This window comes from Coloeus monedula (assembly GCF_965178545.1).
Source record: "Coloeus monedula genome assembly, chromosome: 3".
NCBI lineage: Eukaryota > Metazoa > Chordata > Aves > Passeriformes > Corvidae > Coloeus > Coloeus monedula.
The window spans coordinates 104,188,605-104,212,513 of record NC_138783.1 but is presented as its reverse complement, the minus strand read 5'-3'; the positions used below and the strand labels follow the sequence as shown (position 1 = coordinate 104,212,513).

The following is a 23,909-nucleotide window of genomic DNA, read 5'->3' as shown; positions in this document are numbered from 1 at the left end:
GATTAACATACTTTTTACCTAACAGGTCAATTGAGAACCAGAATCCAATAACTCTCACTATCATTAAATACAAAGTAAGGCAATATTTTTAGGTAGAAGGATTTCCTTTCAAAGAGAGAAATTTTCAGGCGCAAAAGCCTGCATGTCTTGTAGGGTTCTTTTTTCCCTGCTGTGTTAATTGCTCTGATGAAAGAAGCCATCTCTCCCTGCAACATTTGAAATGCTTATACACAGCTACAAAAGCATTTGACTGCTCTTCTCAACAGAAAGAAAGATAGAAGAAATGTTCTATTGAACTTGTTTGTTGTAGCAACTGAGTGAATGAGCCTGTTGTGGCTTTCTGGAAAAAGTTTTTTCTTTTGGGTATTTTAGAATGAGATGCTAAATTGATGGTCTAAACCATTGAGTGATGCCAATTCTGTTGGATGTGCTCCAATTCTGTCCTACTTCAATCACATAATCAGACTTTTCCAGTGTGAGGGTCTGTGAGTCCTGTGCCAAAAGCTTCTCAGACAAAAGCAGCTGAAAGAACTTTGATAGAATCTTGTTCCTGTGCACTCTCAAGCATGGATAGCTCAGGTGATCCACCTCATTTCCTATTTTATTGTGTATTTTGAATGCTGTGAACCTCATACGACATCCCCCATTCATATCAAGAGGGCTGTATGATACCTTGCCTGCATAGTTTGACAAAATAATTCTTCTGGGTCCTTAGGACTCCCATGAGAAGAGGCTAAACCTATGCTTGGATAGCTCCCAGCAAAGCTCTGAGGCAATTCCTTACATATGATCTTCCAAACATGGGGCAGTGGTATCTCAGAAGAGCTGGGCTAGTGCCTCCAAAAGGCATTAGGCTGCACTTAGCATGGGACCTTCTAATATGCTGCACGTCATTGCTCTGCTCTCAAAGCTGGAGCTTGAAAATAACATTGCAAGGCTTCATTTTAAAAAGTGCCCTCCAAAACCAAAAACTCTCTAGAAATGAAGACCCATGTCATAAATATACTGAGCTATAAACTGTTTATGGTTTTGGCCTCACTGCTTCCACTGAAATGTTATTCCAGATTCAGGACTGAATGACTTACTGTGGTAAGTTTGGGATGTCTGTATAGCCTGTGGCTTTGCTTTCCTACTGGACTTCATTTTTTCATGGCATTCTAGTATTTCCTTATTTTCAGTTTCTCTCTTGCAGATTTGCATGTTTGGAAAACTACCATTAGGTATCACATGGCCAAACCTGCAGATTTCCTCACTGAGGAATACAAACCACCTTTCTGAATTTGTTCACAGAGCAGCATTATTTTCTTCTCAGCTTTTGCCCTAACATTAGGGCACAGCTATTTTGAAAACTCCTAAAATAAAACAGTTGTAGTCAAGCAGAGGGTTAAACAACAGTCACATTGTCAGCAAGCATGGTTGTTTTCTGTAATTTCAGCCTTTTTCTTATTTGAGTTGATAAACAAAGCTCTTCTGATTGTCTTACCTTGTCTACATTTGTGCCTGTTTAACTGCTTGATGGCTGCTCAAATTAATAACTAAACTTTAAATCCAAACTGAAGCATCTACACAAATACTTAGAATAAAAAAATCCAAATTCTCATTAAAAATATTTAGAATGTGATACATAAAGGCAGGAGATTTGTCCGGTGAACTAAACATTTCTAAAAGGCTTCAGTCAGCAGTGGTATTATATGTGTTCATTGTGGATTCACCTAAATGTGTAAGATGCTCTGCAGTCTAAATATGGTTTTGACCCATGATTAGACCTAGGCCATATTCTGATTGTCCTTCAGAAGTAAATGCTGTAAGTTGAATTCCTTTCAAAGGCAAAAAAATTCGTTGTTTTCTCAAACACTTTCTTCTTTCAGTTGCATGGCATACCTGAGATACCTTTAAAACTCAATTTCATAAAGCAAAACATTAAAATGAGGAGTATTTTGCATCTTGTCTAGTGATACTTATTCCAAGTCAAGTCTACATTTTGAGAATTGTGACCTTCATTGCTTAAAATATGAAATCCTATTGTGCATGAATATATTAGCATCTCTCAAATCTAGGATTTCACAGAGGAAAAGAAATGTATACAAAATATTTACCAAAAAATCCACATTTTAAAATTGTTGCAGGGATAAAATGAGTGTGTGTGAACTCCCTATAGTGACTAAAAAAGCATGGGAGGCTTGATTCTGAACCTTTCTGAGAGGAGATGCACTTTTTTTGTTTCAACAGGCCATCTTTCCAGTGAGAAGAATGGTGTTTGTTTCAGTGTACAGAATGGTGATGTGTGTCTCCATGACTTTTCAGGCAAACAGCTTGTATTTCAAGACAAGGATGATACCAGCAGCCAAGAAAGCCAAATCTCACTCAGAAGGACTTCAAAGAGAGGAAGCCTAAGTTCTATGGAGAAAATGTGATTTCCTTTTAAACAGCACATTGTTTTACAGTGTGAAGTAGAGTTTTACTTTAACAGTTTTACATAATATGAGCAGACCAAGAACTGGTTTTATTTAAAATATATGGTACTGGAACTTCAAGGCAGCCATGCAGTGGATTGACAAGGACAATTATTGAAAAAAAAAAAAAGGAACCTACTATTTTGAGAAGGTCTTGGATATCAGATTACAGCTGTCACATTTCCATTTTGATTCTTCATCAGAGAGTGGGTTTTTTTGAGGTTTTTTTTTTTTGCATTTAAACAAAACTTTTATTTAGACTTTTTTCATTACAATTACGTTTATCTGGATATAATGCTTAGTAGTATTGTATAAATGTAGAAAGTTACAACTTGTGCATACAAACGATGTTAACTTTTAAAATGTTAGCTATGCTGTCTTCAACTTTTTATACGTTTTAGTAGCAAACTCTGCAGTGATGTACAGAAGCAGAAAAATATCAACCTTTAACCATCTCAATGATACTTTTTGTATTTATTTCTTGTAATATAAATTTAAATATTCCTATGTATAGAAAAGTAATTGATATTTTGTTTGTAACTGTTATTGTAAGTTTGCATTTTTCATTAGTTAATTAACTTTAACATACAATAATACAAAAGTTAATTTGTCCAGTAAATGGATCACCTACAGTGGTTTGAATATGTTCACTGGATACAGAACTGTAAATAACAAACACAATTGGTCTTGAACCTTTAGCTCCCTTTCAGTACACCACAGAGGGATAGAAACTGGGTATAATTCAAGTAGAGTGCCGTGAATGGAGTGCTGAATAAAATAGTCAGTAGGTTAAGTACAACTAAGTCGTGTTGGTGGCTTGAGTAAATTAATCAGGTTTTGCCATTGATTTCACCAGGGTCAGTATTTATCTTGAATGGTGAGATTAAACACACTGCCATTTCTCATTTGCAATGATGAAAGTAGAGAAGTTTGCAGGGGGAGGAGGGGGGAGTTGGAGAAAAAATGGAAATAATAAATGACAGCTGCTATATTTAGTAGCTGAGAAACTGTTTGTTTCATTGCATGGCTGTTTTTTAAGGGGCAGCTCTTGAGTTATTCTAGTGAGTTTTTCTGCTTGTGCTTTGGCTTTTGCTTGGCAAACCAAACACTGAGGTGCTAGCTCAGTAATTGCTGAAGGAAAATTTCATTCCCCTTGTGATATTTACCTGAAAAAAATGGATTTTGGCTCTTCGTGTAAAGCTGAAAGCCCATACAACATTGTGAAGATTCCTCCTGAACAGAAATTGGCCTATGCCCTGGTTTTACCTCTTCTTCCTCACACACATGTGGAGCTGTGGCCACTGCTTTTTTAATTTGCATTCTTGGGCAAAGGTTGGATGCTCCCAGAGTAAACTAGGACAAACTGGTGTTGGGCTGTGGACCACCAGGCCTTGTAAAGGGGACTGCATGAAGCAGGTGCAGGCTGAAGGGGAGCAAAGGCTTTGGTTTCCCAGAGGTCTTGGTGGGGAGCCCTGAAACACTCTCCTCAACAAAAAGCATGAATTACATGCCTCTTATCTGGGGCTCTCTTGTGGTTCGCAGTTGAGCCTCTTCAGTACTCAAACCCTGTTGTGGTTCTGTGGGCAACACATGGGTTCTTTCAGTTCTTTCAGTCACTTATGTCTAAGATTACTCTGACTATGCTTTTAAGGTGAGAATTTAAAGTGTTTGTTGTGTTTATCCACAGGGTTTTAGCTGCATGTTTGTAAAGCCCTTCCTGGAATGCTAGTAGCTGGAATACATTTCTGTGAATGCTTTAACTATTTGGCTAATTGCCTTTGCGGTGTTTCTTGTAAATTTATTTAATGTTCTTATATTTATATTTTCAACTGTAAAAAAAGCAATAAATTTGCAGCAAGTACAACACGAAATATAGGAACTTTGGTTTTTAGATAAATGTGTTGTTAATACTAGGCTGCATTACAGTTCTTCAGATTACAGGATCTACAGTACATAACCTCTTGGAGAAAAAACTGACCCAGCTTTTGCATTTGTCTGCTACATATTTTACCTTTCATGGTTCTAGCAGATCTGGATTTTAGCGCAGAAAACCCTGACCTAAGTCTGTCCAGTCAGTGCCTGCCCTAAAGTCTGCTGAAGCTCTCCCACAAGAATGCTGTAAGCAAAAGCACATAGCTGAGTTTGGCTTCAGTAATTAAATTCCCTATGGATACACATATTCCATTATCACTGACCTGCTCAGAGTATTCCTTTTTTTTTTTTTCCACACTAAAATATGTTAGGATTCTTTAAATAATTTTATTTTATATATTCCTAGGGGTGGGGAGTCCTTTCTGACTTTGCCACTTAAAAGCACGCACGTATTGTGGTAAAATTTTGCACTTACACCAGCATATTATTTTAGCTCAGTAAAAAATTATCATATTCAAGCTGAAAACGTGTTTTGACATTGGGTGTTACAGTATCTTTTTGGTACTTGGTCTCTTGGGCATTGTTTAGCCATGACACCCAGAACTCGGGGAAATCTGCAAACACCTGCCCAGAGCACAAAGTAAGATGCTGTGCATTAGCTTGTGGCTGCAAAGCTAACTCGGGGGATCTGTAAGGTTTTAGCTTAGTCAAAGATTAACAGCAACCTCTCCTGTGCAGCTGGCACCACCCTGCTCAGCAAACCTGGTCCCTAAGTACAGTCTCTCTAAAAAGCAGTGTCCTGAAGGAGGAAGATGGTGCGGAGTTCAGGGAAAGAGGGAGCCTGGTCCATGTTTTGGCACGGTGCAGATTTCGCCGCGCGGCTCTGGCAGATGGAGATGATGAACCTGCGAGCTCTGTCCTCTAACTGCTGTGCAGAACCTACAGAGGTGCTGTCCGACGGCCACCAAGGGAACGAACGCGTCTCTGAAAACTGCTTTCTCAACCACGACTGTCAGTAATGCAGTCAATGAAGGAAGCACAGCAAGGAAAAGTGACAGTAGTAACTCTGTTAATGCTACAATTTCACATGAGGGAAAAAAAAAAAAAACAAAAGCAAAAACAAAACAAAACAAAAAAAAACCGGAAAAAAATCCTTTCCGACTTTTGAGTGAATCCCACACCTTCGGCTACTCTGCAACATTTGCTCCCTGCTTCAGCACCCACTTTTTCTTCCTGCTGCCAGGAGCACAGGCGGAATGTGAAGGGTTTGCAACTGTATGTAACACGTTTGTTGGTTTGTGGTTTTTTTAAGTGTTTATAAATTTCTAGATCTGGGTTCTCTTTGCCCGTCATCCCTTGTTCCTGCTCGCTCTCGTTGGGGAGCTGCAGCCTGCAGTCAGGCAAGGGCGAATCGAGTCAGAACCCTGCCTTGCTCGGTGCCTCTCGGGAGTGTCTTTGGGGAGTAGCAGGTTCATTTCCCGTGGAAATCTCCACGTCTTGTTTCTTTGCTAAGTGGGAAAGCCAAGAGGTGTGAAAACATGGTAAAGTCTTGCTGCTTTTTTTTTCTTTCATTCGATCAGATCTCAAAACGATGGGGTTTTTTAAAGCTGGGGGAAAGAAAAGCTTCCAACAAGTATTCTGGCCTCCTCAGCTTTATTTTACGAAATTACGAAGAGGTTGTATAAAATCGACTTTATTTTTTACAAAAGCAGACGGGCTTTTGTCATGCCATGTGGCCCCTCCTCTGCTCGGTTCCTTGCGCACCCTTGTGCACCCACGGTGTCCCCGTGGCGCCTGAGGGCGGAGGCCGCTGCCCGCCCCGCCCCGCTCCGCCCCGCTCCGCCGTGTGGGCGGGGAGAGGCCGCCGCCATCTCCGGGTACCGCCGCTCCGGGCGCGGCCGGGCTGGGCAGTCGGGCCGTGGGGCTATGAGGAGCCGCAGCAACTCGGGGGTGCGCCTGGACGGCTACGCCCGCCTGGTCCAGCGGACCATCCTCTGCCACCAGGTGAGGAGTCAGCCGCCGCCCCGGGACGCCTGCTCGGGGCTGGGAGTACCGGGCGCAGTGGGGCCGTGCCGGGGCCGTGCCGGGGCCGTGCCGGGGCCGTGCCGGGGCCGTGCCGGGGCGTGGGGCGGCTACCGGGGCCGGGGGCTGCAGGAGGGACACGAACATCCCTCCTCCGGCCGGCGCACAGCCGCCTGTCCGCATCTCCCGCCCCCGCCTGCGGAGCAGCGCCGGGAATGCTGAGGCGGTGCGGATCCCGGGGGTGCTTGTATCAGTGCACCTTGGAAACCGTGTGGAAAACACAGCGAGTCTGAGCTTGCAGATAATTATAATACAGTGTATGCAATGTGTTCGTGGCCCTATGATACACACCCACCCGTTGTGCACACTATATATATGTGTGTGTATATATATACGCACACATGGTAACAGCGGCATTACGCCCCGGTGACATAAGAGCTCCGAGCAAGAGTTTGTGCCGCGCCTGTCAGCACAGCGCGGTGCGGATCCCTGTGTGCTCCCCGCACACGTGTGTGCGGCGGGGCACGTCCCAGAGATTCCAGGCTATTCTCCCACTCTCCGCACTATTCTCCACTGCTGAGGCTCTGGAGCGACAGGCGGGGCTGCCTGCACAGGCGAGCAGTGAAAGAACGAAGATAGCGGGGGTGGTTGGCAAAAGCCAGCTTGCGTTTTTGGGTCAGCGTGGTGCTCTCTTGTTAGCGTGCTCGCTTTACCCAGGTGGGCACTGAGGACTCAGAAGGTGTTTGGCAGTGTCATGCTTTGGTTAAAACAATCCAGTACATAAAGATAAGCAGCAGGGGTTTTTGCACAGATCAGTTACCAGATATGTTTTGTTGATGGGAGTTGCAAGAAACTGGAAAGCAGTGAAAGAAGAGGCTGGGACCTAAATGCACTTTGGTCAGTAAGATTTTTGACACTGGTAGTTCTTTTGGGCACAGGGTCCAAACACCTGTGAATTGGAGTTTGTGTACTAATTATTGTAAACCAGTAGACATAAATGCAAGAACCGGTATATGTGGTGTGAGAAGTGGTGAGAAGTTAATTTTTCACTCTTGCTGTGCTGGGGTGCAGGAGATGCTTTGGATTGTGTTCCCATCTCTGCCTTTTGTCAGCAGGATGACCTTGGGCAAGTCACTTTGGCTTCCAGTGCCTGCCTTGATTTCCTTGTTTATGAGGATGCTGATAGCAGCTTCCATTGGGGGAGACATGGAGCCTCTGAGATGCAGAGCTCAAACATGCCCCATGAAAGCTGCGCCTTGATGTTATTAATATTTAACAATAGTAAAAAGGATAAGTAAATGGTAATACAGGAGTTCATGCTGGTGACTCTAAATTTTGTAATTGCCATTTAAAACACTAGGATGAGTGTTCATGACTGTGTATTGCCTTTTCCACTAAGGGCTCAATGTCTGGGAGAATTCAGAGGTGGGGAAAGGAGATAAGTACGTTTTCTTCTTTGTGTGGAAAGCAAGTCACAGGCTAGCAGTGAGGCAGAGGATCAGTGGTATTTCAAGAGGGCCCACAGAGATGCTCAAGGCACATTTCTAGGGTTTTTTCTGTATATTTATACTCCTTGTGTTTTTTTCATTGCAATAGATTGAAAATGTTGAAGAGGTGCAGTGCTTAGTTGGGCAAGTTAGGATGGTTGTCTTTGGACCACATGCAACCATGTCTTCCTTGGGAGCAGAATAGTCTGTGGCTGGATGGGCTGGGCTGCTGCTTCACTGCTGCTGGTGCCTTTTTTAGGGCCTCTCAGGAAGGAGACAGGGAGGTGAGTTTTAGCCATGGGTTTGCCCAGGAGCAGCCTGGCAGAAGAACCAGGTGTTTAAAACGCTTCTGAGGTGCCGCTGCTCAGCAGAGGGAGTGATGTGTGACTGTGACCCTGCACCTCCCATCCACAGCTGCTGGAATGCAGCCTTGGCACATCAGCTGCAGTGCTCTGAGGGAGGGCAGTGACATGCTCACCTCTGTGAGGTGCAGCAAGGGGAACACGGAGTGTGCACGGAACACTGGGCTTTCATCACGTGTTTAATACTCCATGAGCCAGGCTTCTCAGTAGCAGTAATTGATCTTGCTTTCATTCCAGTCACTCTAGATCAATATGATTTTAGAGGCAATTTTTAATGGATGATATCTGTGCTACCAGACAGATGTGTTCAGACAACAGGTCCAGACCCCACACCAGGGTTGACAATTTTCTCTGTGTGGCACCTTGTAGGATCAGGTCAGTAGCAAACTTTTTCCTGTGTTGCAGATGATGAATTGTGCTGGTCAGTCCCTGCAGCATACCCAGGGATAGTTATGATCCTGTTAAAGGTTGTAAAAGGAGGCTGAGACCAGACTATTGGCTCCTGTCTGTGTGGGGTCTTCCAGCTGTTGTATATACCCCCAGGGACTGGGGACAGAGGGATGTTCTCAGCTGCTTATTACACCTGTTAAATTGAATGAGATAAGAAAAAAATGCGAATCTTAAGATTAGGAAATTGTAGGAGTTTCAGGTTCAGTCTGGACCGGGCGTAGACGGACGGAGACGAGAGATCTCTGTAGTCAGATCTTGGAACATGCGGTTTATTGCAAAGGGCGTGGGTACAGGGGCACTGCTTAGAGCTGCAGCTGGCAGCTCTGAGCAGGCCCAAGAGAGCAAGAGAGTAAGCGGGTAAGTAAGGAGAGAGAGTGGAAGTAGTAGTAAGAGTGAATAGTAAGAGAGAATAGTAAGAGTGTGTATTAAGAGAGTGTATAGTAAGAGTGTCTGAAGTCCTGGTTACAATACAATAAATCATCTTCTGTACTGAATATTCTAATTGTCACTAACCAATCTAATACAAGATACAAATCCTATAGCATTTACATACAGCCTATAAGAGTTCTTATATTACCATAGAGTGTTACATCTTAACTTCTAAAAACTACTCTTTGGACCCCTTCTGCTGAGCTAGTAGGGTCTGCTCTGACCCTTGGACCTGCCTGCAAGCAGAGGGTATTGTTCAATCAAGAGGGGATTACCTTCAGTCGGCCATACCATTGTTTTCCAGTTGTTCAGTAACTAAGATTTGGTATCTCAAAGGTGGCTTTCATTTCGATGTCGCTTATAGTTTTCATATTCCCAAAATCTTTTGTCGGGCAATCATATTTATAAGGCTTTCCTGTTTCATCTTCCCCAACAGGAAATAATAAAACTTAACATCTATGTACATTTTAAATATTGCTAGAGTACTGTAAGTGAAAAGAAAATGGACCTGATAAGGAAAGTTCATACCTTTATGAGTAACCCCAACTGTATTACAGAATCACAGAATATGCTGAGTTGGAAGGGACCCACAAGGATCATCAAGTCCAACTCCTAGCCCTGCGTGGGGCCATCCCCAAGATTCACATCATGTTACATCTGGCTCCACAAGCAAATCTGCAAGATTTGCTAGAGCTTACCTCAGTTTTCATCTGACAGATCAATAAGACAATCTGTTTAATTTCCACTTTTCAGCAAGATGCTAAATGTGGGCTTACTTGCTTTGCTGCTCTGGTTAGAACTCCACTGCTTTTGTGCCTGTACTGCTGAAGTTCTTATTAGCACCTGCTGCCCTGTAGGAACTGGTATGTTTTGTGATTTGGCTTGTTGGGCGGAGGGGTTGTCTCCAGATGGACAAATTGATTTAAAAATAGGATTGGGCATGATACAACAGTTTAGAATCTTAGTCCAGCCATCAGCTTTCTGTTGCAGTGCTCTCAGCTGGCAGCCCATGGTGCTGATAAAATTCTTTGCTCCGTGGATCTTATGTGCAGTGTGATTTGCAGGATGAGATCTGCTAGTCTAACTAGCCATCACTGCATAGATGTAATGCTGTGAAGTACTATTTAAGCGAAAATCTCTGACATTCATGGGATTAAGTGCACTCAGTGCTTCTCTGGGTTCTTAAGCACCTTGTAAGGGTTGTAGTTTTCATATGATGTCAGCAGGTAACAGAAGAAAGTAATTGTAGTTTTTAAGAGTAAACACTTCTAAAAAAGCTAAACCAAAACCACTGAAAATATTAATTAGTATATTATGTTGTTCTCCTAACATTCTGAATGTGCATGGGGAAAGACATTAACATGTTGTCAGTCCATGAGAGGAAGCCCTGGTGCATCCCAAAAGCTGGGACCAACTTTTAGAGGAATCAAAGGTGCTGAAATAGTGATAGCTGCCCTTGGAGGTGTTTAATACAGCCTCTTGAGGTAGGCAAGTCCCTCCCTGGGAGCTAAATAGGCTTTTAAAGTCTTGGATAGGCCATTTCTGTGGGATTTCCATTTTGGTACCCAGAGAGATTTTTATTTTTCAGCTGGGAGCCAGCCCAGCATGGAGTGTAGGGAAAAATAAACCAAAATGATCATTTCTCAGGCAGCAGAGTGATCTTTATCAAGCCAGGGCTGCAGGTGAATAGATATTGTTGTCCTGCATAGGAGAGAGGGATACAAAGTGTCCTCTACAAATGTTGGGAGTATGCAGTCTGCCTTTTGAGACCCTGGGTTTTGTCAAGTGGGCACAGTACTGAACGGGGACTTCTGTTACTCCTTGTTTGACTTTTCAAGATCAAAAAGAATTTTTTTAAGCTGTTTGCATTCATATGTGCTACATTCCTCATCAAACAGATGAGGAGGTGGTCCTTCAGCTGTTATTTGGTTTGTGAAGACCTTGCTGAGGTGGGGTTGTTGCAGCAGAACTTCATTTCTACTCTGAGTGAGCCACTAAGAGTTGCTGTATTAAACCATAGCAATAGGGCCAACTGTGCCCAGTCATGTCTGTCAGGCTGTCACCCCTGTGGTGCTCAGTGGTCACACACAAAGCCCAGGAAACTGTAACTAAAGCCCCTCCCCCTCAAACCAGCTTTCTTAAAAATAATGAGTTGAGTGAACCAGTGTGTGGGAGAAATGAAAAATTGGTGGATGTATCCTTTTAAATTTTACTTATCTTTACTACTGTAGTCTTTGCCCCTTGTCACACCAGCCCCAGCAACTGGTCTTCATTCACTGAAATTTTCTATAAAGGCTTGATTTGATTGAAAGTTCTATTGACCTTTTGCCTCTTTGCCTCATTTTTTAGTCAAGAATGTACAGCCAAGAAAGATGGTCTAAAAAAATTAAGGGTAGTGAAGTGATAGGAATTAATGATGCAATGAAAAATTTAATGGAGTATTTGGGATGCAGGAGACTACTCATTGTACTGCTTTTCAGACAGTGCTGCTTTTCAACACCTTCAGAATTTTTTTCCTGTCCATTTTCCAAAGGAGTATATAAAAAGGTTTTTGCATTAATTTAGCTGTCATAAATCCAGTGGGCAGACATACAGAAATAACTTTTTTAATCTCCTAGAAGGTAACTAGTGGTTTTTTATCTTTCTCAAGATTATGTCACAGACCAGTTACACAGAGAAACATATATCCCATACTCAGTTTCTAGCATTAACTCAGTACCCTCTTTTCCTCATGAATATGTAAAATTTAAATTTTCATTTCCTTGATCTATTCTGAATTTCACTCAGTGACTTAGCTACTAATCCTGTGTGGATGGAGATTTCCAGCTGGATGCTCTAAACTTTACAATCTGAAGTGTTCAAATAAATTTTGCATTTCACTTGTGTGAATTTGGGAAAGAAGGATGGAATCTCACTTCTGTTGTGAAATCATGAGCAGCCACAATGTGCACTTAGTGTGAAATCATCTTTAGTTTGTTACCCGTTAATACAGGAAGAAGTGATGCTTCTTAACAGGTGGGACTCGAGGTGGTAATGTTTGTTCTTTATTCCTTCTGCCATGGTTAGAACCCAGTGACGGGGCTGCTTTCAGCTGGGACAGACCATAAGGATGCCTGGGTACGGGACAACATCTACAGCATCCTGGCCGTGTGGGGGCTGGGAATGGCGTATCGGAAGAATGCGGACCGGGATGAGGATAAAGCCAAAGCCTATGAGCTCGAGCAGGTGAGTCAAGGCTCAGCATAAACCAGTTCCACTGTTTGGGTTTTCTTACAGTAGTGTTTCGGGAGAGTGCATTCGCACTGCTGCTGTCCCGGGTATCTGACAGGGTTTTTCCAGCTTGGAGTACGTCTTGTTCCAAAGACAGCAACATCCGTGCAATGTGTGGTGTGCAGTATCTTTGGCAGCCTTCTGGCAAGGAGGATTTGAGGAACTGGATGGCAGAGAGGCTAACATCTGAATTAAACTACAAATGAAACAAAAATCTGTATAAGTCAAACTTCCATCGGTTGGCTGATTGTTGAAGATTAGGCTTCTGAAAGGTTTTGTGCCCAGATTTACAAGCCTCTCTCTGATTAGACCTTGAGGTCCCTCATGAGGTGTATTATGGAGCAGAAAATCAGGCCTAGGCTGCTTGGATCTTGCAGCAAATTATCTGCTAGACCATTCTTCCCTGTAAAGAGAAACATGCCATTTAAAGTAGTAGCCCTTAGAATGTGCATAGAGGTTGTACATGGTGTGTAGGCATGTTTGATCAAAGCAGAGAAGATAACGATCTCCAAACTGATAAGATCTGTGCTGGAGAATTGGAAGGGGACATAACTCACACAGTTAAATGCTAAAATCTGCAGCTGGGTGAGTATCAGAAATGAGAGTGTAGCCAGAGGTGGGTTAAATGGGAAGTGAGGGACTGTTGGTGTCCTGCTGTTGTTTTGGAGTCACTGGATAAATTTTTTGCTGGTATGTCCTGCTCAAACCAGGGAGATCCTGGTGACAGAATAACCTTGACTCAGTTTGCATGATCATATTTTGAGGCTATATTTTGGGAGTAAAAAGATGGGATTGATTTGTTTATTTAAGGCACAATCTTGCACTTCTCTACATTCACACTGAAGGCCATTTCTCGACTAATCACTTGCTTTTTGTTGTACTGTATAAAGAGTGGAAGAAGCTCTACAGGTCTTGCAGTCGTGTCAATGTCTTGAAGTCACCCACCAGTGTTCCCCAGATCTGTCACTCAAAAGATTAGTATTGGTATTATTATAAGACATAGCATTCCTTACTTCCTTTAGCTGGATAGAAGGACCGCAGAGAGCTGTTCCACTCTTTAGAGAGGACATTTGGGAAAATATTTCTTCTTCTACACAGGGATGAAGGAATAAAATCTGATTAGTTATTTTAAAAAAAATAGCAAATATGCTTTTTTTTTTACCTTTGGCAGGACATTAGCAGAGGGTGTGAACTTTGCCATTTTGAATGTTGTTTGTAAGAGCTGATGAGGCTGAAAGTGTCACTGGTTTGTTTTGTTCCTGCAGAATGTTGTGAAGCTGATGCGGGGACTCCTGCAGTGCATGATGAGACAGGTAATGCCATAGAATCGAGTTGAATTAGTAGATGTTGTATTTACAAAGCACTTCGTTGAATTGTGTGGTTCTTATGTCTTCTGTGGAGTGAGGTTTTTTGCGTGTGTGCAGATGATAGTGTGGGGAATGTTCTTAAAACTCTTGAGCAAAACTCTGACCTTACTTCCACTTCTTGTCCAAGTAATGTTTTGAGATTGTACTTGTAGCAAAGCAGAGTTTTGCCTTTGAAAACTGATTTTCACCAAGATGCATGCCTGTAGTTTAGATCTGTACTCAACAAGGTAATTTAATCTTATTCTTTCCTGTAGAGATGTGGATTTAACTGGAGTCTAAAGTCAGAATTGTGTTTAACCCTCTGGTTAATCAAAACACACTGAAGTGAGGTAACAGGAATTAAGACCTCAAGTTTCTCCTCACCTAAGAAAAGTTGTTAATTTTGAAATAGTTTGGCGAATTTCTTCCAAAATGTTTCAGATTTGAGATTTGTGATGTTTTTTAGGTAGATAAGGTAGAGAAGTTCAAACGCACTCAGAGTACCAAAGACTGCCTCCATGCCAAGTATAACTCTGCAACTTGTGCCACAGTGGTTGGGGACGACCAGTGGGGGCATCTGCAAGTGGATGCAACTTCTCTTTATCTGCTCTTCTTGGCACAGATGACTGCATCAGGTAAGCAGAAGATACTTCTGCCTTTTGTTGCAGCCTTTCCTATTCCAACTTTTCTTTAAAAAGGAAAGAAAAGTAGTAACTAGCTTCAAAGATCTTTACATAATTATTACTCAGAAGCAAGTAATATTTCTCTGGAAAAGAGATATGACTTACTTGGAATTTCATGTTTATAGTAACTGGCAGTGTCTATTCCCTTAATGTTTATTGGCATCAAATACATGAGATATTTAGAGTTATGTCAGAGAAGTCTCATGTTTACAGACTTCATAGGGCATCCTACTGGACAGCCACATTTCTTCAGTGTGGCAACATCAAGTCAGGTGCCACTTGTGCCATCGGTGTTTCTTGTCTCAGTGGTGCTATTTTATCTTGTGTTCTTTTTAATCATACTCCTCCTGTGAGGATAAGGATTTGTTTCCTTACATGTTTTCCTGTCCTTGGAGCCCCTTGCAGTTGAGCCCTGCAGAACAGGCACCTGTTCATCCTGAAGGTTCCTAGGTAGAGCACTAAGCAGGCAGAGGGCTGGGGAGCTGCAGGAATTGGCATGCACTGCTCTGGAGAGCCAGAGCTGGCTCAGATGTCTCTGCTTTAGACCCATGGTCTGAGTGTCACCCTCACAGAGGTGGTTTTTGGTTGGTCTTTGAAACAGTGGATATTGGTGGGGTTTGAAGTATTTTGTCAGTAGCAAGTATTGAGGCTTGCTGCTTGACTTTTGGAAATTAGTTTGAGTTTTTCCTTTGATTTCAGTGGGCAGGAGCTGGTAGCAAATAAACAAAAACATGAAACTCACTGAAGAGTAACTATTGCAGTTCTGATACAGTATAATTATTCTCTTCCCTTCTTTTGATCAGGGCTACGTATTATCTTCACTCTTGATGAAGTTACCTTTATCCAGAATCTTGTTTTTTACATAGAAGCTGCCTACAAAGTTGCTGTAAGTAGTTATTTATATGTAAATCATCTGAACACTGCTCAAGTGTGGGTGGAAAATTATTTCTTGCTGGAGAAGTAAAATAGGGACTTGTTTTTTCCATGGAAAGGTATCAGCCTGTCAGTACTTTACATTGTGAGCAGCATCTTTGGAGATGTTGAGAGGGCTGTGGAGGATTTACTGCTGCGTGGGTGAGGTATACTTGTTCTATCATAATAACAGTGGCTTTTATTGATAATTAATAATATTTCCTGATGTCTAATTGAAAGTCTTGTGGGCCTTTCTAAAAAGGGCAGGTTGTTAGCAAACCAAGTTGAAGGGACATGGGGAGAAACATGCACAGGGGGAGGGATAAAGGGCTTTGTGTGTTCTGTGAAGGCGCCTGATCCTGCTGGGGTATATTTTTATGTGCTGCTTTTCAAACATGAGTAGGGTCTCTTTGGAGACTTGGAGCCCCTTTTCTTTTTTCTTTTTTTTGAAAACAAATAATAAACTAATTTCATGTAGCAGTGTGGATTTGTTGTGGGACAAGGTGGGGAAACATTCCTTTTGCATATAATCATGCCTTTTTCCTGATTTGTTTTTCTTGTGGTGTTGTTGCAGGATTATGGAATTTGGGAACGTGGTGATAAGACAAACCAAGGAATCCCTGAACTGAACGCGAGCTCCGTAGGGATGGCCAAAGTGAGAATGTCTTCCTCACACCTCCTTCATGGCTGCTGTGTTATGCTTAAGGGCTCTGACAAACCTGATGGCTTCCTTTGTATGTCTTCTTGGCAATAACTAGCTGATTGTATAAGAATTTTTGTTTAGATATGAGTGAGTATTCTTTAGTGCAAAATCTTTGTGATAATGGCTCTCATTGAAGGACCTCAGCACAGTTGTTCCAGGGATCGCAAGAAGGGTACCAGGTTAATTGAACCATGAATCTGACAGATTCAGTAAGATGCAATCTCATAAAGAGGCCTCTGGTTTTCTTTCCCTCCTCCGTTCTTCAGCCTCAGTGTCATATGTGATGTTCTCATGGTAAGATAAAGTCAGATGTAAATTCTAAAAAACAGCAGAATATCAGCCTAAGAAATTTTCTACAAGTATTTTAGAGAGAAAAATAAATGAAGATATACTTTAAAAAAAGTGGATATTTCTGTTTCCCTCATAGCACAAGGTCACAGAGATACTAAATGAAGCTTAGAAGGCCATAAATGTAAATGTGTAATTGACAGCTACCTTATTACATGGTATCTGAGGGACAGACAGAGGACAAACATCATTAAGGTCAAAGGTATATTTGCCTTTCAGCAGGATTTGTTAGCTCTTGTGTGCACTGCAAGAGGGAGAAACTGCTGGTCTTGGCCCCACACTGATATAGGAGGCTTATTTTGGAATATAGGACAGGAGAAGCACTTTTTATTAAGTACATCATTATTTAGATGATGTCTTAGTGGAGACCCAGCTCCTGATTATTTTGCATTGGCTTTAAATTGTAGGAAGGAGCATGAGCACATCAGAAATAACCAGAAAATAAAACCATAGTTACTTTTTTAAAAATACTGCCAAGCTTCCCTTTAAAGATAAAAAAAAGTCTGTGAAGCAAGCTTGTCTTATGTAATTTCTTTCAGAGGTTAAGCACAGGTGCTAGGGTGTATACTTGGCTTAAAAGGTGTTTAATGATTTTGGGTTGTGTTTTGGTTTTCTTTGAAGGCTGCTTTGGAAGCAATTGATGAACTAGATCTTTTTGGAGCTCATGGAGGACACAAATCAGTGATTCATGTTCTTCCTGATGAAGTAGAACACTGTCAGGTAAAAATTACGAGGGGAAAACCTAACACCCTCTCCCTTTTGCTTTTAAATGAAATGTTGATTAACTAAGCCAAGGATGTAACGTAATAAGGATGGCTTCAGGCTATGCTGCTCACCCTTTTTCTAGTTGATATGTGAAACTGAGTAGTGTGAAGCATTCTCATTCTAACTCAGTTAAAAATAACTGCACAGAGTTCTCTGTCAGCTTGCAAATAGTGTAGTCTCATTTGCACTTCACATAGTTTTTTGAAGTAGGCAAATTGTTTTACATCCCTCTCTCCTGTTCTTGTTTTGCTCAGTCTATTCTGTACTCCATGCTGCCAAGGGCGTCTACTTCAAAGGAGATAGATGCTGGCCTTCTCTCTATTATTTCTTACCCAGCTTTTGCAGTGGAGGATGTAAACCTTGTTAATGTAACCAAGAGTGAAATCATATCCAAATTGCAGGTAAGGATTTACTTTGTTTTTTTTTTCCAAAGAGAGAAGCAGAACCTCTTTATAAATCAAAAATCCTATTTAAACAAGGGTTGCCAGACTTGGTTCATCTATGCATGAGGAAGAGAGGGAAGAAAATCCCTGAGTGACCTTTAAAACTCAGCACATACTTTTTTGCTGATGTTAGTCTGTGAGGGAAAAGTGTATGTGAAATTTTTGGTAATGTTGTCTGTTTTTACAGGGCCGCTATGGCTGCTGTCGCTTTCTCCGAGATGGTTACAAGACACCCAGAGAGGTACTTCTGATGTATATTTATGATGTATATTTTCAGTAGGCACACAGGAAGAATTTTCTCTCTTCCTTATGGATAAATTTTGTTTTATTTACGTGAAGGGGTGAAGTTCTCCACCACTGCTAAGACATCTTAGTGGATTTGGAGGTAATCCAGGTATCCACCCTGAAAGGACACATATTTGAGGGTGGCTAAGGGTTTGAAAACCAGTTATTAAGGACAGAACTTAATTCATAATTCTGTAAGAAATTAACCCTTTGATATGCTTATGGTGTCTAAGATGAAGTGGTGTCTCTGAAACATCCCCAAATATCTTTAAACTGAGGCAGAGCCAAGATCATTTGGGAGACACTTAGATTCTGAGACCAGGAAGGATCAGCTTGTCTAGAGAACCATTAAATGAGTTTGAGAGTGAATGTGTCGAAGAAGTCAAGAGACTGCATGGAAACTATTTCTGGTGGATTTATTGGTTTCTATGTTTTAATTTGTATAAAATAGACTATGATTATGATTGGAATATAAGTGACTAATTTAGCACTGTGACTAAACAAGTGTGCTTGAATTTTTTAGGATCCAAGCAGGCTGCATTATGATCCTGCTGAGCTCAAGCTCTTTGAGAATATTGAATGTGAGTGGCCAGTATTCTGGACATACTTCCTAATTGATGGAATATTTAATGAGGACAAAATCCAGGTGAGGAAAGAAGAAACTGCTTTCAAATTGCAAAACCATTTACCCACACTATTTTGTAACTTTGTTCCTTGTTTGTTTTGGGTATCATTTGGATACCCCATTAGCAGAGTGAAATAGTCTTCAGCCATTTTCACCTTCCTGGGGAGTTCATGACATGGTAGAGGCAGAAGGGTTGTGCACACTGGGGCCTGGTTGCCTTCCCCTTACCAGCTGGAGTGGCTCTGTTAGCTGGGGTGGTAAAACTGGGCTGAACAGGGTTTATTTGCCTGGTTTTGTCTTATCACCAACCTTGATGCCTCTTTTACAATTACTTCAGGATGAGACAAGTTTCTTTTTCCCCAGCCTCTCTGGCTTGGCTGCTGAAAACAACATTCGTAGCACTTTCAGTCTTTTTGTACATTTAGAGAGATTTGGGGTTGGCTTATGTGGAGCAATTTCATTTTCACTAATTCCCTAAGTCACTTCATGCCATTACTGTGCCAGACATCCAGTGGACAGTGGAACTAAATTGATTGTAGCCCTCCAAAGGTTATGGTGGCACCTGGGGACTATTGGTGAGTTAAAGAGCAGCAAGTAGCCAGGACTAAATGCATTCATACTAGAACTTCCGCAGATTGGTAGCTTGAAAGAAATAAAAAATATATGTGATTTAAAATTGCCTAGTATGCAGAGGGATAGGAGATTGCTAAACTCCTTAAAAATCAAAATGTCCCGTCAGAAACAATTCAGAGGATTTCAGACCGAAGAGCCCTCTTTCTGTATCAGATGTTGCAAATCAAGTGAAATTCTTTCTGACACTAGACAAATAAAATGTTTCCCTGAACACACTAAAAGTAGTCTGATGAAGAGAGAAATGGGATTATTTAGTGAGGGGGAAAATCAGAAAGTTTACTGAAACTTCAGTCCTGCCAATTAAATACGACTTCATTAAGCAGTCTCTAGACCTTAGTTGGATTATCTGGGACAGTATGTACCTGGCTGCTTTTACAGTGTGCAGACGGACTGTTCTAGAGCATGGTCAGGGCAATTGCTCCCAGTTTCCACTGTTTAAACATAGCTGAATGAGTCACTGAGACACTCAGGTCAGTGCCTAATCCCCAGTTACTGCTGCAAACAAATGGTTTTGCCAGAAAAGTAAGCACCCTGAGGACTCAAAAAGAGAGGGACAGGATACTGACAATGTCAGTGTACGATAACATGAACCTGTGGGTACCTTCCTTTGAGTGATCCACTCTACTCAGGAATAGCAGAAATAGGATTTCTGGGGCAAGTGCTGGTAGTGCTTGAAAATTTCTCCTTTAAGTAAAAACTTGGAATGGATAGTTAATAAATGGACAAACTAAGGAATCTGATAAAAAGAAAATGTGTTACATGTTCTTAGCAATCTGCTATTCCTGTTCTTAGTATGTTGTCTCACAACACAAGAAGAAGAGGATTTGCTTTTCAGTGAACTTAGATACTTTTGAATGTTTAAATCTACTTGAAGCTTTCCTTGTGACAAAATTTTGATCGAATCAGTTAAGAGAAACTGATTTCCCAATCCTGCAAAGCAGAATTCAGTAAGCTACAGACAAATGTGCATGGCATACAGCTAACCATTTATACACCTTACACTCTGACAGATACTGGCAGTCTGATGTCTGTGTCACTGCACTGTCATCCATTGAAAATTCCATGTAGGATCTGTTCCAGTGACTTCTCAATAGGAGTATATTGGAAGTTTTGTACTGCAGCAATGTATTACAGATTGAAGACAAGTGTTCATGTTTCTGGTAACACTGAGATGCTGGAACAGTCTCTGATAATTTGAACACTGTTCTTCCATCAGCAAGTCATGATTCCTCCACCCTTTTTTTATTTTTTAAAATATATGAACTTTCAGCAGAAGAGTACTATTCAAAAGTACTTTAACTTTATTGTTTCAGTTTTGCTGACTGTAATGTGAATTCTCACTCTCTTAAAAATAATTCCAGGTGCAAGAGTACAGAGAGGCTCTGGAAGGAATACTTATTAGAGAGAAGAATGGATTAGTGCTAATGCCTGAATTGTATGCAGTCCCTTCAGAAAAGGTATTGTGAAAATGCAGTATCCACTTCAGTATGTAAAGGAGAGAGAGCAAGAGGAATATCAGTCTTACAGTTTTTGTGTTTCTGGTGAATCTAAATCAACAATTAAAAAAGACTATTCCACATTATTTTAAAAAGTAAGAGACTTCTCACAGCTCCTGCTGAGAAATGGTAAACTTTAGCTTCCAAATGGTCAAATTTTTTACTTTAAATTTGAGTGTCTGTGGAAATATTACAGCAGGTCTAAAACTTTACATCCTTAGAGCAAGACATATATTTAAGAAGTATTGATACTGACTTAGGAACTGAAGGTCAAAGAAGAAATAAAGCATAGGCTGTCCTGCCTGTGTAGTTGATTGATTGATTGTGCTGCCCTTTTCCAGAACATGTATGGGAGACAGGTTTCAAATGGATTAGGGTTTGGGCTGGGATTTTTGTTTGGTTTGTTTGGGTATTTTCTTTTCCCCCACCTTTGCTGTTACTGTTTATCTCATTCTCCCATTGTGACAAAGCAATTCACATGAGCTTATGTGCTCTTCCATGCTATTTGCCTTTGTATCCCTCCCTGCCAACTTCTTCTCCCACTCCAGACTTCTCAGCCCTCACTCACTAAGGGTGTGGAGCCTCCTGGGTTGGTCTGAGTTGCTCAGCCGACAGCTGATGCCTTGCTCGCAGATCTGAGGTGGAAACTGAATTGCCTTCCTAGTGGGAACAAGCGTGTAAGAGTCCAGAGCCTTCTTGTGAATTTTGATATGATGATAATGATTTGACAAACATGCCACATAAACAGGGTCGATTTTGTCTGTCTATAAAAAAATATGAAATGGCTGCCTGAAAATGTAATCTGGGAGGGCTTTTTTCCCTTCCCTCAATAGATCTGTATACCACAAAACAAAGGCAGTTATTCTAAATTAGTAAGTCTACTCTTAATTTTTCTATTGACCATCCTTGCTAACACAGGAAAGATGGAATAGTCTTAATGTTGGAAAGCACCTTTGCTTCAGAAGGCTGGGTAAACATCAGTGAAGTTAAAGTGTCATCTTGGAAGGGATTGGAAAACAGACACCCAGTTACCTATGAGCAGCCCAGAGGGAAGGCAGCAAAGGCACAGTGAGAAGAAAGTGGAAGAGCTAATACCAAAGCTATAATTGCATGCAGAGTCCCCATGCATCCTCCAGCTTTGAAGGGTGGGAAAAAGTACAAAAAGGAAGCATAGTTCTTGTCCCAGAAAATGTGTAGCCTTAAAAGTGAAACCAAGACTTTTCTATGTCAGTAGTAAAGGCAGGCTAGAAAGGGTTGATGTTAGGCTGTATGTCTGCAAGTGCTTACATGTTATTGATTGTTCTTCACAACTTTAGGGTAATTTTTCTTGCGTATGTATTTATTTTCAGGTGGATGAGGAGTATGAAAATCCTCACTCAGTGGATCGTGTCCCAGTGGGAAAGTTACCACATCTTTGGGGCCAGTCATTGTATGTCCTGAGCTGCCTGTTAGCAGAGGTAATTATTTCTTGCATGGTAGATAAACTTATATTTCATTTTGTTTGAGATAGCTTGGGCTTTAAGTACAGTTTGGTTGACAGGTAGGGGATAGTGTGTTTTCCAGTAGAAACATGTACGTGAACCATGAAACACTGACTCTGAGCTTTCAGGAACTTCTCTTTTATTTTTTAATATAGATATGCAGTTGTCTGTTTCTAATCAAGCTGAGTAAGTTGTCACATGGTCTGGATATATGGTTAGAAGAGAGGAGTATGCCCAGGCTGACTTGGCTGTTCCAGAGCCAGGATTTTGTGCCATTTCAGCTCCACTAGGCTATTCCTTGCTCTATAGCATGATGTGTCTACAAGTCAGACACAATAAAGTCAGATGAGTTAAGAGAAGCACAGATATCTCTGTGGAGCTACAAAAAAAATCACTTTCCTGGTGAAATTATGTCAGTTGCTGTAACTTTGAAATAGGAATTCTGAATGTGCAGACTGTGTCAGTCAGAACCATTTTCTTTTTTTTCCAAAAAATATTCCAGCCATTGTTTTTATTGAATGTACTACTTAGCAGACAGAGTAGGTAAACCAGGCTTCAAGTCCTGCTGTCCTGAAAAAATACAAAAATTGGTTAGGATTTATTCTATAAGCCTTTTGCTTAAATTCTGCTTGTTTCCTTACTTTTTTCTTTCTTTTGCATTTGTTCTAGGGGTTTCTTGCTGCAGGTGAAATTGATCCCTTAAACAGGAGATTTTCCACTGGATTTAAACCTGATGTTGTGGTACAAGGTGAGGGAATTTTGTGAACATTCTATGTGAATTGAATCATGTGGTAGCAAAGTCCCTGTGTACAGGAGAGATGAAAGATGTTTTTAAAAATAATGTGGATTTTTTTGCATGGGACATAGATGCTTTGATGACACGGTGAGAAGGAGAAAGGGTTTGTTTTCCTAGTTACCTTTTTCTAGGAGGGAAGAGCAGGTTTAAGACTCTTTTTAAAAAATACATATTTGTTACAATTTTAAGACTTGTCAGGAATTGGAGAGTGGCCACCTTAATTTTGTAGTGAAAAGGAAAATCTTGGCAGCTTTTAGAAAGAAGCAGCAGGACTGACAGGAGATGGATCAGGTTAAGCAGGTTTCTTGCAGCCCCTTTTCAGAGGAACCAGAGAGCACCGAGTGAAGAGGATCCCTGTACACAGAGGTGAGGCAGCCAGAGTTACCAGGTTTTGGCTGCTGCAGGGAGTGGCCTCTTTAGTTTGTGCAAGGACAGCCAAAACCAGAAAATTAAGCAGAGAGCAAACACCAGTAGGTCAGTCTTTAAGATTTTTCCAAGACCTAGACTGCTCTGAAAGAGCAACCAGCTCATTTATCAGGAGCAGCCTTTGTCAATGATCCTGTGACCTGGGCTGGTGGTTGTTTACCCTCTGTTGGTGTCATAGGAGTAGCATTTCATTATTCTGAAGTCCTTAATTTCCAATAGAAATAGAAGTGCTTACTTATTTTTAGCATTCTTTAGCAAGTATTTGCAATACAAAGAATACTGCATTATTAGTCCCAAACCAATAAGCCACTTACTATGGGCAAAACCTCAAGTGGGACAAGAAATGGGTTCCAGGCCTGGATTGTAAATTCCTCTGATTAGAGATCTTCTTTTTCTCCTTACCTCTGCCATTTTATGGCCTCTGAAATATTTATTGCTACACAAGTGACAGCACCTGCTCCTCAGTGACTTGACTGTATTTTTATAGTGTGCTGTGTTAAAATAACAAAGATTTTCAAGTCATGTTTCTCCTTGTTCTATGGGGGAAAACCCCAGAAGAGACTCTCTCCTAAAAGAGACTGTGTGATCCAAACTGGCGGTACTGAAAGAAATCAGAAGACAC

General features: G+C 41.3%; 2 protein-coding genes across 3 annotated transcripts in view; both read left to right on the top strand.

Annotated features, from left to right (window-relative positions):
• The window catches only part of ADGRG2 (adhesion G protein-coupled receptor G2), a gene marked incomplete at both ends in the record, with an annotated part of 46,275 nt that extends 43,861 nt beyond the window's left edge, over positions 1-2,414 (top strand). Inside the window, one exon of the mRNA XM_082278928.1 lies at positions 2,230-2,414. Within this exon, the coding sequence (XP_082135054.1) occupies positions 2,230-2,414 (185 nt within the window). The remainder of the gene's footprint in view (positions 1-2,229) is intronic.
• A 3,799-nt stretch (positions 2,415-6,213) lies between these two features.
• The window catches only part of PHKA2 (phosphorylase kinase regulatory subunit alpha 2), a gene marked incomplete at its 3' end in the record, with an annotated part of 41,228 nt that continues 23,532 nt past the window's right edge, over positions 6,214-23,909 (top strand). For both annotated transcript variants that reach the window (XM_082277387.1, XM_082277386.1), the window contains exons 1-13: positions 6,214-6,329; positions 12,142-12,300; positions 13,611-13,658; positions 14,158-14,326; positions 15,178-15,260; positions 15,861-15,941; positions 16,959-17,057; positions 17,357-17,503; positions 17,733-17,786; positions 18,354-18,476; positions 20,450-20,545; positions 21,934-22,041; positions 22,735-22,813. In XM_082277387.1, the coding sequence (XP_082133513.1) occupies positions 6,252-6,329; positions 12,142-12,300; positions 13,611-13,658; positions 14,158-14,326; positions 15,178-15,260; positions 15,861-15,941; positions 16,959-17,057; positions 17,357-17,503; positions 17,733-17,786; positions 18,354-18,476; positions 20,450-20,545; positions 21,934-22,041; positions 22,735-22,813 (1,324 nt within the window). In that variant the 5' untranslated portion in view covers positions 6,214-6,251. The remainder of the gene's footprint in view (positions 6,330-12,141; positions 12,301-13,610; positions 13,659-14,157; positions 14,327-15,177; positions 15,261-15,860; positions 15,942-16,958; positions 17,058-17,356; positions 17,504-17,732; positions 17,787-18,353; positions 18,477-20,449; positions 20,546-21,933; positions 22,042-22,734; positions 22,814-23,909) is intronic.